The sequence below is a fragment of the Rattus norvegicus genome, chromosome 4, assembly GCF_036323735.1.
Source record: "Rattus norvegicus strain BN/NHsdMcwi chromosome 4, GRCr8, whole genome shotgun sequence".
Taxonomy (NCBI): Eukaryota; Metazoa; Chordata; class Mammalia; order Rodentia; family Muridae; genus Rattus; species Rattus norvegicus.
In genome coordinates this window covers 12,512,627-12,528,972 of record NC_086022.1, presented here as the reverse complement: position 1 = coordinate 12,528,972, position 16,346 = coordinate 12,512,627, and the positions used below count along the sequence as shown (strand labels likewise).

The 16,346-nt window shown below is 46.1% G+C and overlaps 1 protein-coding gene across 20 annotated transcripts in view; it reads right to left on the bottom strand.

The window, feature by feature from the left end:
• The window catches only part of Srpk2 (SRSF protein kinase 2), a 191,363-nt gene that overhangs the window by 19,373 nt on the left and 155,644 nt on the right, over window positions 1–16,346 (bottom strand). For 12 of the 20 annotated variants that reach the window (XM_017592513.3, XM_063285699.1, XM_039107232.2 and 9 more), the window contains 4 exons: window positions 4,268–4,433; window positions 3,154–3,179; window positions 1,703–1,949; window positions 347–814 (listed from right to left, as the gene is read on the bottom strand). The exons of 1 other annotated variant lie outside the window; for it this stretch is intronic. In XM_017592513.3, coding sequence (XP_017448002.1) covers window positions 347–814; window positions 1,703–1,949; window positions 3,154–3,179; window positions 4,268–4,433 — 907 coding nt within the window. The remainder of the gene's footprint in view (window positions 1–346; window positions 815–1,702; window positions 1,950–3,153; window positions 3,180–4,267; window positions 4,434–16,346) is intronic. 7 more of the 20 variants (XM_063285698.1, XM_063285701.1, XM_039107228.2 and 4 more) reach the window with 1 other exon arrangement.

The following is a 16,346-nucleotide window of genomic DNA, read 5'->3' as shown; positions in this document are numbered from 1 at the left end:
AAACCAACAACAAAACAAAACAAACAGAAAGAAAGCATGGTTGTATAAACAAGGGCAACTATCAAATAAAACACAAGGCGTCTCAGTATGGATGAAAACAGCCAGGGATCCCTTGAAAACCCAAAAACGACTGCTCTCAGCTGCAAGAGGGTGTATCTAGAAAGCTGTGAGGTTGGTAATGGTGGAAGGCCATTTTACCTATCTGATGTCATTTAATAATATGCAGTAAATGAAGAAAGGCCAGGGATAGGACCTCGTGGCTCTCGCCTAGTCAACTCCCTTCACAGTACGTCACAGGTGTAACCCTACCCAGAGCCAGCAGACAGAGATGCAAAATGGCACTTACTTTTTGGCAAGTCTCCAGTACTGGAGGCTGAAACTGTCCTGCTTCTGTCACGGGATGGACTGCTTTCCTCTGGCTCGGTGAGTGGTGATCCCTCTGACAGCACAGAGTCAGAGGCCACAGGTTCTAAGGGCCCAGAAAACAGCGGTGTGGGAAACTCTGGACTCTTAGGCTGTCCGTTTGGCAATTCACCATTGAATTGTTCATAGGAGCTGCTATACGTATAATCACTCTCCGCATTTGGTTCATCCAGGTTATACTCCTCGGGGTTTGCACAGTCATCTTCCTCATCCTCTTCATCCTCCAGCTGCTGCTCCAGTAAAAACAGGCCATTTTCAATATGGCCGTTGGCCTTAGGGGACTCCATCCACGTAGGGTCTATGTTCTCAAGTTCCTGTTCAACATCATCTTCATCCTTCTCAGTGTTTTCCTTCTCTGTGTCTTCTTTCTCTTCCTGGTCTTCAACTTCACCTTAAAGAAGATGGGGTTAAGACTGGAGTCGACTCTCCATGCACAGTAGCACTATAGGCCTCACACAGGAGAGCCTCTTCTTTAACTCAGATCCGCCTGCCTCTGCCTCTGCATCCCGAGCTCTGGGCTCCTTGATCCTGAGCATGCACCACCACACCCGGCTAGGAGGCAACTCAGACAGATCCCAGAACACGCCTTTTGCTTGTCAAGGCAAGGCGGCATTCTAAATCTTGTTTCTGTTTATTCAGTAATGAGTCCTCTAGCCAGGGACAGGTTAGCTCTGGGGAAATTACAAGTAAAGCTGGATTTTCACTTTAGTCCCTTCTTTTTCAAAGAAGCTTACTGTACCTGATCTTTAAGGTGCTCACTTTTCAACTGTGTGTGAACACATTCATGAGCCCTCACAGCTACAGTTACAAGAGGCTGTGAGCACCATGACACTGGAGGAACTGGGAGCCAAGCTCCTCTGCACTACTGATCCATTCTCCAGCCATTAACCCTCTCTTCTGTCGCCTTAGAAGATCTGTGCTCCCCAGCTCCGAAAAAAAGAAAAAAGAGAGAAAAAAAAAAAAAAAAAAAGAAGATCTATGCTGCATTAAAGTTAGGCAAAGGCCTAATTACAGAATAAGGAAAGGGTCATCATTAACACTAGGGTGCTTCTCAGACATCCTCCGCCCCTTCTCACACCCCTGCTTTGTGACGTAACATGCGCTTAGCAGAGTTTCACAAATGAACTATGCTGCCCCCATCATCCCCAAGGAGAGGTAGAGAAAGCCGTCCTTAGTGACTGAGGTGGCAGCTCAGATACTCTCAGACGCTCTCAGAAATGACCCCGTGTGAAGCTCCCGCACGCGACCAGCCCTCCCTCCTGCTCTGAGTTGGACTAACCATTGTCCTTTGCTGTCTCTTCCTCAGTTGTGTCCTCTAACTCGGCCTCTTTCAGTTTCACCTCAGGCTGGCATTCTCCATCTTGCTCACTGGAAGCTTCTGCAGAGGTGGTGTTCTCTTCTAGGATTTTCCTTTCGGCTTCTCTCTCCAATTCCTCAATCTCCTGCAGGCGCTTCTCCAGCAACTCAGCCTGCCTCTTCTGTTTCTTTTTTAGCTTTTTCTTTTTGTTTTTAGATATTTTTCCTATCTACAACATGGTAAGAGAGTATGTGTCAGGCGGGAGTATGACACCTTGGATCAGAAAAGCACTCTTTAAAACACTCCTTACGAGTTGAAATGTTGGTAACACAGTAACTGCTTTTCCAGGACACACTCAGCTTTCCTCACTAACCCAGCCACGAGAGCCACCTCAGGGGAGGACTGTGCTCACACGGTTAGTCTCCCCTAACTTCTATGAGGAAAGTAGGAGAGCTGAGCTCCGTGAAATACCTGGCTGTGAGCAAGAATCTTCTCTTGCAAGCTTTCCTTGCTGCTGGCTGTATCCAGAATCCTTAACGACAAAAACAAGCACCTGCCCAGACCAGTGCCAACAGCACTGTGTCTGCATGTGGCTCTGACACCAAGCTGTGAACACCATGGACTTTCAGAAATCAGTAGACGATAGAAAGAAGGGAAAAAAGGAAAAGCCACGGTTTTCTGTGCCTCAAGCTACAGCCATAAGTCTTGGAAAGCCCTGGCTAGGAGGGTCTGCAAAGTTTCTCAGACCCATAAACCCAAACCTAAGGCTCAGGGGAGAGCTATGAACATGATCTGGGGGCTGGAGAGATGGCTCAGTGGTTAAGAGCACTGCCTGTTCTTTCAGAGGTCCTGAGTTCAATTCCCAGCAACCACATGGTGACTCACAACCATCTGTAATGGGATCTGATGCCCTCTTCTGGTGTGTCTGAAGAGAGAAGACAGTGTACTCACATACATAAATAATTTTTTTAAAAGTGATTTGGACTCCCCCGTAACAATTCAGACTTGGAACTGTCTTGATTTGACAGGATCACAGAACAGATAATGATCCTTCTCACTTAAACAGCTAGCTATAAAAAATTAAAATGTTTTTTGGCAAAACAGGATACTTGGAGGCCAGGCAGAAGTCATTTAAAAAAGATTCTGGAACAATTAGATTTTAAATTTGAACTAAAGCCTTGCAATTCACCGAACTCAGCCAACAGCAGCCAAGAGAGCCCAGGGGGAGACTGGCTTTGACTGTTCCCGTCCACAGCAGGAAGTCATGCCCTATATAATGACAGAGCATTTACAAACATGCGCCTCTAAATTAGTGAAGACTATGACATTTGCTACACAGTTTGTGCAGCTCAGGAACAAACAGTCCCTCCTGACATGCTGGCCACACGTAAATACGGTCCCTCCTGACATGCTGATCACACGTAAATACTTACAGGTTTCTGCTGTGGAGCCGTACTCACTAAAACAAAATAAAACAAAACGGATGATCAGAGGAAGACAGGCACTGTTGGGTAATTTGATTTGCAAACTGAGATAATACTGCCTTTTAATAACTACCCAACTTTGAACAACTTTCACCTCAGAGATTGCTAAAGATAGGAACCTGGCAAAAGCTTATGCAATTCAAACAGACTGCGCAGCTCCAGGCCGCAGGAGACGCTGTGCACGTGAAGCACTTTTCTTGCAAACAGCCTCTCTCAAAGCACTGACAAAATAATTACAGAGGAAAAGAAAAAGAAATGGAAGAGCTTACAAGCCAGTCACATAACGGAACATGTTTTGCATATGAGGCAATGGACATGCTAGCTAGCGAAGAAGGTGCACAGCCATGTCTGAAGACTACACGGAAAGCACCACACACGTGAACTAGGGCACACAGTGCAGCACACTGTGCAGTGGCTCCAGAACTCGGCCTGGCAGCATCAGAAGCTTCATAAACGGGCTGCGTGAGGTGAGGTGATGACATCACCATGGTGCTCGTGATGAGGCGGCAGCGCTTCTTTCTGGAGCCCTGTCAGTCAGCCAGAGGGAAGCACACCCACTCCAATCTCCATCCCAATCTCCCCAATGAAGCCTCTCAACTTCCCAAGAGAAACGACGCTAGTGCTCATGTCCCTGCTTCCCTTTCTAGCTCCCCACCCTGGAGCTTCCACAGCCAACACCAAACTATTGGCTAAACTGAGATGGAAGCAGGTATAGTAGTTAAGGAAAGAAAACATTTGTTATAAAACCCAAATCAGGAAAAAAAAAAATCAGAAGTCTGCAGGTCGGCTACAAGAAACTGGTCGTATACTCTCCATAGAAACTTGGACCACACGGGAGCGTGCACCTACGTGATGAAGCCTTTGAGAACGAGCAAAGGTAACAGAAGACAAAGAGTTAAAAGAATGAACTCAAACCTCATCTTAAGCAAAAGCATCTTCAACATCTAAACTCTTAGAAAAAGTTCCTAATGCGTATGTGCACGTCAGACACACGGCCTTCACTAAAGAGCTTTAGAAGCTCACAGCCCCAAGCAGACAGAGCAATGAGGGCTCAGCCCCTCACCTGCAGACCCAGAAGGAGGAGGAGCACCTGCTTTCTGCCACTCCGTAGCCTCGGCCGCCATTCTCCGCACGTACGCGCCGTCCACACACATCAGGATGTTCTCCGGCTTGATATCAGTGTGGATTATCTTGCACTTGCTGTGTAGATAGTCTAAGCCCTGAAGGACCTGGTCACGGTAAAGCAAACAGGACCCCTAGTGCTTCAGTCCATGACTTACTAAGCCTAAGCCATGCAATGCCTCCATATGCAGCTGGAATACACTTTAGAGACATTTACTCTAAAAATGGAGTTTCCTCACAGGCAACCAATGTCATCACTTCAGAATTCAGTTATGCTCGCAGACATAATGCCCTTGATAAGAATTTTATATGCAATAAGTCCAGGGCTTCAGAGCTTTGCCAGAGGCCTTAGGGTCACATGTATCTTACCACTGTCTCCAAGCCCAGTTCCAGTATACCGGTGTCACAGTACACAGTGCCCAGTACACAGTGTCACCTCTGTGGGCACAAGGTACACAGTGTACAGACCCCACAAAGGCAGACATTCATACATAGAAAATAAAAGCGAATGCATCTTTTAAAATTTCAAATCTACATTATCGCGTTTATTAATATGATACTACCTAATTCAGAACATCTGCGTCAGTCCATAAAGAAATCCCACAGACATGAGTAGTGGCTTCCCCTCTCCCTCCACCTCTGACAGTCCTAACCACAAGGCTATGTGCCTGACTCATGTAAAGAGGTCTCTGTGCTCGGGTAAACATGTCCAATGTCCATGCACTCATGAGCCTGTGAGTGACCCAGAAATCAACAGTAGATGGATTCCTTAAAGGCTCCCCATCCCCCTACCCACTTTTTTTAAATTGAAAAATACTGGTTTTTCTTACTGAACCTGGAACTCACCAATTTGGTTAGAATGGCTGCCCAGTAAGCCTCAAGAAGCCCTGTCTCTTCCTCACCAGTGCTGGGATTTCAGACACACACCAGCACACCAGGCCTTTTAGATCTAAGGGCCCGAGTTCCGAGTCCCAGAACCCTATAAAGGCCACCCTCGTCCCAAGTGCTCTTTTCTACCTGGCATCATGACGGAGGCACATGCTGGGTAGCACACACCAGCTAGTCACTTCCTGTATTGCTGAACAATGTCCCCTCTGCAGACACATGGCACTCTTTAAGGATTACTCCTTCTTATTTAGTATGTGTGTGTTTTGTCTGCATGTATGAATGTGGCACCACATATATGACCCAAGTTAAAATGGTCATAAGCTACCACGTGGGTGCTGGGAAACAAACTCAGGTTCTCTGTAAGAGTAGCCAGCGCTCTTGACCACTGGGCCCCAGCCTGCAAATGGCATTTTCTTTATTTATTTGCTCAATGGGAATCTCAACCGTTTCTGCTCCCTGACGATTGGAGGTAACACCTCCATACACATCCACGTGCACATTTTCCTGTGGCTCTTCGTGGTGACATACTGAGGAGATCAGTGCTGAGCTACATGGCAACTACGGTCAGCCTAACGACAGGCTCTACCGTTTACCGCGACAGCAGAGCCAGCCTACCAACCTACAGTACAAGCTGTGTGTAAGAGTTCTAATCCCTTCATCTCATCCGAAACTATGGTCTTCTTAAGTTGTCTCTGCTCTCCTGGGCACAAAGCTGTGCTTCATTTCTGCTGGGTTTGGCGCTTTCCGGGTTTGTGTTTCTTTTTATTTTTGCTTATTTTTGAGACAGGGCCTCACTGTGCTGCCCAGACTAGTCTTGAACTTGTAAGTTCAAGCAAACCTTCTACCTTATGTTTATTTTCAATGCTTCAGGAAAGGAAAATTTTTATTTAAGTAAAAATAGCCTTAGTTTCTCTACAACACTGCAAGCTTAAGAACAATCCCTGCTCAACGGAGACGACAGCACTGAGGAGTTAGAGGAGCAGACCAGGGCCTCCTCAGCTGCTTCCTGACTCCACGGGGCTGCATAAAACCCCAACTTCAAAAAACAATCTGAATAGAAACATTTAGAGCAAACCAAAGCTTATTTGGTGCCACCTGACATGAAAGTAAAGCCCACGTTTTCTGGAATTATCCCCATTGAAGAAGAATCCTTAAAATAATTTCCAAAATTAAAATCTATTTTGAAATGTTTCCAAGAATCAGAAAACACTCTCGACAACTAGTACCACCACTCAGGCTCCTTGTTCCCAAGAGATGATTAGTGCAGTGTCAGGCTGAAGACAGCACCAGAATTAACAACACGGGCCACTCTGGAAGCGGGCCAGGGCCAGTGTCAAGCACACAGCAGTCACCTAGTTCAGTCCGGTTCTGGGGATCTAGTGCTCTTTGTGTCCTCCCTCTATGGGCACTGTATGCACATACACATAAAATAAGCAGAATGAACCCAAAGGAAACAAATAAGAACAAAACATATTTTTCAAGTACAACCCTGGGAAGTAGGTGCAAAAGTAACGTTCCTGTCCATCTTAAATACCTAGTGCGCTCGTTCTCAGAGACAGTGCAGCAGTACAGCAGAGCAAAGAGGGAGGAGTCTTACCAGGGACATCTAAGCAGAGGTGCTTATGGTGACCTCTTAACCCAGAATGAAGGAAGCATCACAGTCCCACCTTGGCATCTGAGCACCCACCCCAGCCCGTGCACTGTCTGACAAGTCTGATACAAACAAGAGAGAAGCCCCCCGCCCCCCGTCTTCAGGGCGTACACAGTACTCACAGAGCCGACTGAATCAAGGCAGTAGCTGGGAGGAAGGGGAACTGTTCAAAAATTCCCCCAATGAATTCCAGGTGCAGTAATGCGACCTGATGAGCCACCAATGAGTTGTTAGTAAAGTGAACACGTGAAAACATTACACTACAAACAAACGACTTTTTTTTTAAGTAAGAATATTTACTGTTCAACATGTTAGCTTGGGTTGGATATGTAGCCCATGGTAAACACTGTCTAAGACCCTGGTCAGTCCCTGGTACCAGAGAAAAACCAAACCAAACAAACCCCAAATGCCATGATTAAAAATATAATCAAAAGACTTCCCAGTTAAAGTAAACTTAACTGGGTTGGGAAGATGGCTTGGCTCACAAGCCTGATGACCACAGCCTGGGTCCCTAGAAACCCACGCACTTGTCAGACAGGAGAAGCGGCCCCTCCTGTAACGCCAGTTCAAAAGGCAGAACATGGAATGCCCCAGAGCAGGCTGATATCAAGATTAGCCACACTGGAGAGTTCTGAGTTGGTCAAAGAATGGCAAGGTAATTTCTGACAGCAATTTCAGGCCTCCATATGCATGTGAACCTGAGTGTGAGCATCACACACACACACACACACACACACACACACACACACACACACACACACACACACACCTATGCATCCCAAACACATAGGTGAAGAATGGAAAAGGGACCCAATGCACTTAAACCATGGATAGAATACTACAGGAACCATAATTAGAAAGACAGCATTATCTATTTTCCTACAAAGAGCAAACATTGCACTTATCCAAAAGGCCCACCCAACCCACTGACATGCTCCTCTGTGTAAACCAAATGGAGTTTCCTATTTGGACAAAAGTCTTACAAGTACAATAAATTAGGATGATTCCCATTACAGTCTCCACCAAATATTAACCTAAAGTAAAAATATTAGCATCTTCTTTCTTAGATTTTCTTTTGATCACATTTTCATGCTATGTTATCTCTGCACTGGAGCCTCTCAGGTAAAAGACCTGACTGTGTGGGAGGCTTTTCAGGCAGGAACAAGTATGACTCACTGTGGAAACGGATTAACATTCGTCTCCCCTGGCGAAGATGTGTCCCAATAAGGAAGGTGTTCTCAGGGGACTCTCTTAAAGTGATGCCTGCTTGCACCTTGATGAGGGATGATGGTTGGAACCTGGGACAATGTAAGCAAATGAACTGAGAAACACAAGGCAGACAGCAGAGGAGCAGCGGGGCAGACAAAGCTGCCTGGGGCAGAACCCAGAACCCAGAACCAGCAAGGCACTGCTTTCCTTGCGCAAGTCAGAGAGGGGCGCTATAAGACCAGGAGCCAACAGGAAGGCTGTACAACATGCATGGGTAACTAGATCTCATTTGTCTTCCCCATAACCCCTAGCACCAAAAGGGGACACAAGGCCTTTCTAACCAGGGCAGCTGTGCCAGCAACTCACTCTACAGATTAGTCCTGCTCTGGGAGAGCTGCCTTTTGCAGGAGGTAGTAGACAGTACACAGGCTCATCCTGGTTTAAGTGCTGAACAAGTGACTGCTGAATGTCCTGTCTTCAAGGTAAGCATCCATTATGCTCATCAGCACTGCCCCACCTTCCCAAGGCTCAGGGCACACTGAGGAAGGAGAATGGACAGAGCTTACAGGCTGGAGTGCAGGGAGGAGGAGAGAGAGGAGGAGGAGGAGGAGGAGGAGGGAGAAGAGGAGGAGGAGGAGGAGGGCTGTGCAACACTGTCTCTGGACTTCTGACCTCCCAACGACCAAGGCTGACTGTCTTTACAAGATTCAGTCATGCCCACACCCTCACAACACCCCAGCATGCATGGAAATAGGTGTGTTTGACCCCCAGAGGGGCTGCTACTGGGGGATGTGAGGTAATTTTCTTCAGGGGCAAAGCCACTGGTAAGTTGCCCCTTTCTCATTAATTACCCCACACCTATGCACACACAAACAACCCTAGTCAAACTCAGCACAGGTGGTGGCTGTTGTTGTTCTAAGACATAAACAAAGAATGTGGATTTGTTGGGGCAGCACAGGAAGTGGGTAAGCAGGGAATGGAGGTGAATATGTTCAAAATGCATTATAAAAGTATACGTATATAAAACTATCAGGGAGTAAATCTAACAGGCAACCAATATAATTTGCCTCCTTGATGTCTCCACCAATGAACTGGGAAGGCAGAGAGACACAGCACAGGGCAATGAAAAAACTCCACCTGTCACTCAAATATTCACTCACGGTGTTATCAGACGAGGTACTTAACTTTTATAAACTTCCACTTCTTTATTCTTTAGGGATAGGGAGTATTCAGAGGTGAGTGTGATTGTGTGTGTGTGTGTGTGTGTGTGTGTGTGTGTGTGTGTGTGTGTGTGTGTGCGCGCTCGCAGGAATACACAGGTATGCACATGTATGTGTATATGTGTACAGGTGTGGGACTTAAAGTGAAGCTATCTGATCCACCTTATGCATTTTGAGACTTAGTCTCTCACAGGGACTTGGAGCTCACCAATTAAGCTAGGCTGGTAAGCAGGCCCCGGGCCTCCGTCCGTCCCTCCAGTTACTGGAATCACAGTGGGCGGCAATCCTCACTCCTAGCTCTTATGTGGGTCCTGGGGTCAGACACAGGCCCTCACATTTGCACAGCGAGCACTTTGTTTATCGATTCAGGCTCCTATCTGAATATTTATGTATAAAAGCTAGGCTCCTATCTAGTAAGCTGGTACGTAGTTAAGAACTAGAAATAATCTAGAAGACAAAAACAAGGTCCAGCACAAGAAGCTCAAGACAAGAGCACTGACGAGGCCGGAGCTGCGCTGGGTCTCACTTTGACCTGGACTATGTAAGAGCCTGAAAGCTGCTCTGAAGACTTTAGGAAACGTTTACCTTTGGTGCACCGTTTACCACACTAGACAGGAAGCCAGCACAAGTCCCCCCATTTAGAATTTAGAAGTGCATGGTGAAGCCAGTCACAGCATAGAACCTACGATTTACAAGGCAAAGGAACAGGAGACAACAAGACTCCATGACTGAGACCAGAGAAGCTGTCCAGGCCAAAGTCTGAAAGCAACACAGAGCACCTACAGGCAGAGGCTTGCAGGGTACCCAGGACTGCAAAGACTGACTAAAGGGTGTGACACAGGCTAAGAATGCAGCTTGCTAACAGGGTGCTGCTTAGCATGAACAAAGTCCTGGGTGTGATTCTCAGCAACCACCCAAAAGTTCTCACTCAATTTCTCTAAATAAAGTGCCAGTTATCTAAAATGTTCCTGCTTCTGTTTTCTCTCTTCACCCAAACCCCTACACCCACCCAGTCCTGAGAACTGAACCCAGAGCCTCCCAAACATTAAGCACGCAGCCTGCCACAGTCATCCTTAGCCCTAGAAAGTCATTTGTCATACAGTCATGCAAAAAGCCTCAGGATACCCTACTTAAACATACCAACTTTTTATTTGTCTAAGGTTTTTCAGTCTGGGGGATTGGACCAGAGTCTTACATGTTAGATAATCTCTCCACCACTGAGTTGTAGCCAACAAGCCCTTTACAACACATAAAGATCAATCATTTTGCAAAGAATAAGAACATACGTTGTGAGAATTTTAGTTTCTTTAAAAACCCAGTTATGGTATGTGAATATATTTTTGTCTTAATCCCAGTTGTGGGCTATGGGGCAGGGTCAGTTTGTCCACAGCTGCTAACTACACCTGTCACTGGCTCTCTGGAGTGGGCGCTGCTTGCCCTGGTGCCACATTTGCAATTACTGGGGTGCTAAATATTCTGATGATGATGACTGGATGCGCCCCAAGAAGAAGAACCTAATCAGCAAGATGCAGTCTAAAGAGACCTACGCCCCCTTTCCCTGGAGCTTTCCTGCTCTCCTGCCTAGTACTGGGGGGGTTGGAAGGGATTAAGGTAGAATAAAGTTTGAAGGGAGAAGGAGATATAAGAACCCAATAAAACTACAAAACACATACACCAATAAACATGTTTCTGCCTTACTTAAGGAAATACCAACCAACTAGAGAGCTCCCTAACACATGAAAGAAGACACGGAGAAGCATGGATCACAGTGACTGACAGCTCCGAGGAGGGCACGGTAAGGTTCTGCTTCTGTAATGGATGCTCTACGGACAGTCTCATCTTAACCTCCATAGTAAAGCCACAAATTACAAATGACTCCAAATTCATAAAGGAGTAAAACAGAGTTATAAAACAAGAATTAGCAAAAGCAGACAACAAATCTAGGTAAGAGGGAATTCTGCCCCCAGGAAACAAACAAGAGGACGAGAAGGTACCACACAAGTCCAACAATCCCTAGAGGCTGAAGGATAGGGAAGACGCTGTTAACCATATCATTATAAGCAGAGCAGACCACCTCCAAAAAGTGAAAGCAACAGATTAGCTAGCCCAAGACAGCAACTACGCGGGAACTGAGATGGCCTGGCATGCATTATAAAACCTGTAATCAATTCAAGGACCAATGTGGGCTGCAGCATAACCCAGAGGAAACAACAGTCTAGAATGGCTTATGACAGACACCCTTGGCACAGAGAAAGAATTCAGCCTTGAATGCTGTGGTGGAGAAGCCTGAGTTGGGGAAAACTTCCAGCAGCCCAGGACAAAGAGGAGATCAAAGGTCAGGATATAAAGGGAGCAAAGGGCAGTTAGGATCAACAGCACCACTGTGGTCAGCCCTCTTCTCTGACCTCCGCACACAGGTAAACAACAGTGTAAACTAAAGTCTCACGGGACTGGCGTGTGTTCTAACTGCTTAGGACATCTTCAAATACTAAATATCCAATAAGTCAACAGGAGGGGTGCTAGATAGTAAGTTGTGTATATGAGAGGAAAAAGGGGAAGATTTTAAACCCAGAACAGAGGCTTAACTTTTACTGGACACAGGCTGGGCACAATTTCTAACAGCATTTTATCACATAGGAAAAAAGAAGTAAATCTGAGCTCCAAAACTAGACACTTCCTGTGCCCTCCTGCTCTGCTTTCCCGTGTCACCACCACCACATCGTATTATTATTATTATTAATATTATTATTATTACTACCACCACCACTACTACTACTACTACTACTATTATATTTATGTGTGTGAGTATATTTCCTGTGTGTGCAAGTCCCAGTGGAGGTCAAAAGAGGGTGTCAGAAACCCTGGAGCTGGAGTTACGGGCAGCTGTGAGCCCACCCCCATGTGGGTGCTGGGAACTGAACTAGGATCCTCTGGAAGAGTGAGGAGCAACTCTTAACCATTGAGCCAGCGCTCTAGTAGCAGTCACTATTTTTTATTTACTTCCCAACTCAGGATAAATTACTAAGCTCTGTATACCTGTGTTCAATTCCATGAAATTAAGAAAAGGACTATATTTTATGGAGTTGTTATAAGGTTTCAGAGGACTAAAGTGTGCCAAGTCACAGCAACATCAACAGTAGGACAGTCATCTTCATGGTAATCTAACAAGGACAGTGCGGTTATTGCCCACACCTTACTGCTAATAAAATGGTGGCTTAAGATTGTATCTAAAAACTCAATCATGCAAGCAAATGACAACAAGCAAAAAATCCAGAATCAACACTACTCCAATCCCACAGGCGCCCCAACGGCCGCTCCCAGAGCCAGAGCTCTGTCTCGCTCTCTACAAAGAATTCATTGAGACAAGCAGTGTTGAAATCAATGATTTATACAAAGCATTTACAACACAGAAGTTCCACTAAACTCAATTTCTCCTTTCAATTTATACACCATTTCCCCACTGTAAAACAGAATGCAAGCATCAATGGTTTAACCGGCAAAGCCACCTTCTTACTCAGCTAAGCCTGAATGGCAGTGGTGCTGTCAATCACCTACGGCAGCAATAGACTTGTTTGAAAGCCCAGATTCAGGGAATGACAGAACCTCTGTGAACCGAATGCAGGCAATTATTTCTGAAGTAATTTACTCTGTTAAAATATGTAAATCAGAACTGTGAACAGCGGCTCAGTGGGTCAAGTGAGCACAGTGAAGGCAGGAAGACCTGCGCTCAGTCAGACTGCTAGCCTCCAGGTAAAAGGCTGGGCAGGGTGGAGCACGCCTGTGATCCTAAGGCTGCAGATGTGTGCAGGGGCAGCCCGGGAGCCTGCTGGCCACTAATGGAGCTGAGTCACTGAGCTCCTCAGTTAATGAAAGAGTGATATCCTCTCAGAAAACAAGGAAGAAGAGGTGGGCATGGTGGGGCATGCCTTAAATCCCAGCACTAGGAAACAGGCAAGCACAGCACCAGGCCAGGAGAAACCACACACCAATACCCTGTCCCAACTAAATAAAAAAGGCTTAAAAATAAAAGTGGCTCTCTTGCAGGAAGAGAAAAACATTGGTGAAAATGTCTAAAATTTATTATTTGAGCTTATGAAATTGCATTATAAAATAGGAAAGATATGGTGTATAACAATCATCAAAGACACTGAGACCTGGCCTCCAGATACACAGCCACAGGCACATACAAACCATGTGAGCCTATACAACCCATACAGAATAAAGCAAATTACGTGTGTTTCTGTCTTGTTTCCTTTTTGTTGTCATTTGTTTGCTTGTTTTTCAAGACAAGGCTTCTCTGTGTACTCATGTGCTGCCACCACCTGGCACAAACTACATCTGCTAAGCCTTTAATATCTCATGATTTATCCTAGATAATTAACTAAGATTCTTCATCTGTTTCAATAAGGTTATTTTTTTTTTTTGGTTCTTTTTTTTCGGAGCTGGGGACTGAACCCAGGGCCTTGCGCTTCCTAGGCAACCGCTCTACCACTGAGCTAAATCCCCAACCCCAATAAGGTTATTTTTAAAAAGCTTTAGTCGTGTCACTAAAAGTCACAAACATGAAGCCTGCCTGCGGAGGAAATGCAGGGACCACAGCATCAAGCTCAGCCTATCATGTATCCTCTTCTACACTAAGGACGGTGTTGCTTGTTAACACACTGGCACGTCTCTAAGGGAATCATACATTACAGAAGAGCCACGAGCCTTCGAGCTGGCAAGCATGTGCCCCTGGCCTCACTCCAAGCAGGAATATCTCATCCACGTAAGATAAAACAGAGCAAATGGCCTTCCCTTCACTCTGTAGTCCCTCCTAAAAGACATTCATTTTATGTGCATGTGCTATGTGCCATGTGCATTATGACCATGAAGGTCAACACAGAGCATTGGCTCCACTGCGACTGGAGAAATGGTGCTGGGGAGCTACCACAGCAGTTTCCTTAAGTAACACCTGTAATATGACAAGAGGCACTGCCAATGTGTGACACAGGAGGACAATATGAAGAGGTGGCTACACACAATCTAGAATGCTTTCACTACACACATTTAAAATCTATAGATCTTATAAAATGGATTTCAAAGCCCAATCATGATTCATAAGCACAACCTTTCTGCACTGATAAGGAAGCCACTGTTTCTCAATTAACAAATCTATGAGAATCATTGTTTTCCCTTCTTACATTCACAGAGACTGAGACAAAAGCAAGCACACATGTGTACAGGTGAGGGAACAACAGGCAGAGTCTCTCCCTCCACTACGAGAGAGGCCTGGGGACTAAACTCAGGTCATCAGGCCTGGAGGCAGGAGAAGCCACCACAGGGCATCTCACCAGCCCACAATTCTTTTGCTACTGGAGAATTCTGCCTCTTGCTCCTGCCTTCTTGTCCCCACCCCCCCCCACCCCACCCGTCTCTCTATGTGCTCATTGCCAGCCTCTTCTCCTCCTCCACTCTTCTTCCTCCTTCTCCTCCTCCCTCTCTCCCTCCATCCCTCCCACCCTCTGCCTTTCTCTGCCTCTACTGCCCTCTTAACTCCCCTCCCCATGCCCTGAATAAACTCTATTCTATTAAAACAAAAAACAAAAAACAAAACAAAAAAAAAACCCCACTGACTCCTCTTCCAGAGGTCCTGAGTTCAAATCCCAGCAACCACATGGTGGCTCACAACCATCTGTAATGGGATCCGATGCCCTCTTCTGGTATGCATGAAGACAGGAACAATGTACCCACATACTTGAAATAAATAAATAAATCTTTAAAAAAAAGGGAGGGGGGGTTTGGGGATTTAGCTCAGCGGTGGAGCGCTTGCCTAGCAAGTGCAAGGCCCTGGGTTCGGTCCTCAGCTCTGGAAAAAAGAAAAAGAAAAAAGAAAAAAAGGAGACAGAGGCAAGTGCATCTCTATGTGTGAGGCCAGCCGTGCTTTCATAAAATGTTTCAGGCAAGCCAGGGCTCCATAATGTGAGACCTTGTGTCAAAAACAAACAAAACGGGGAGGGAGGCGGGTGGTGACTTTGGACAATGGCTGGGCCAAGTGCTTACTGGGTAAGCGTGAGGAACCAGGTCAGTGCTGCTGTCCACACAAAGCGGGAGGTGGCAGCACACCCAGGGCCTCAGCACCTGACACCAAGAGCAGTGGAGCCCAGAGCCCTGCTGGCCAGCCAGTCTGTTCAAAACAGGAAGCTTCAGGTTTAGTGAGAGATGCCTCAAAACGAAGGGAAAGAAGTGATTGAGGAAGAAGTAAGTCCCCAGCGTCAATCTTTGGCTACCAAAAGCAGCAGCACAGGCAAGCACACACATGTGCTGTGGTGGTCTGAGTGAGAAAGGCCCCGGAGGTTCACATATTTGAAGGTCTAGTCAGCAAATGGTAAAAACGACCGGGAAGGATTAGGCCTTGTGAAAAGGTGTGTGTCATGGACAATGGGCTTTGAGAACTCTTACTATCTCCCCCTCCTTCCTCCCAGCCCACCCTACCCTACCATTCTCTGCCTCATGCTTGTGGACCGGATGTTAAGCTCTCGGCTACTATTCCTGCCTGCTGCCATACTCCCCACCATGATATTCACAGCCTCTAATCTCCTGGAACCATGAACCCCAAAATTAAAGCCTTTATTTTTGTAAGTGGCATGGTCATAATGTTTTGTCACTATAGAAAAGTAACTAAAATGTGTGCACATATGTGCATACAACACACACATACACAGCGTTCTGAACTGAAGTCTATATTTTGTGTCTGGAACCCCTTGGGAGGCCTAATCTAAGCTTGAACCAGGTGACTAAAGGACTCCTAACCTTTCTCACACAAACTAAGCTAAGCAACATCACCGATAGTGCCAACCTTAACCAGCGAACCCACAGTACCTAAACATAACTAAGCTACAACTGAAGCGCCTTAAATCGGGCAGTACAAGCCACAAGTAGTTTGCAGATGGAATAGACCAATGGCGAACCTGGTGAGCGACGCACGGTGGGAACGTCTTCTGTGTTTACACACGTTCATCCTACAAGTATTTATTAGAGGATCTTGTCTAAACCACTCCCTCGATAAAGGTTCT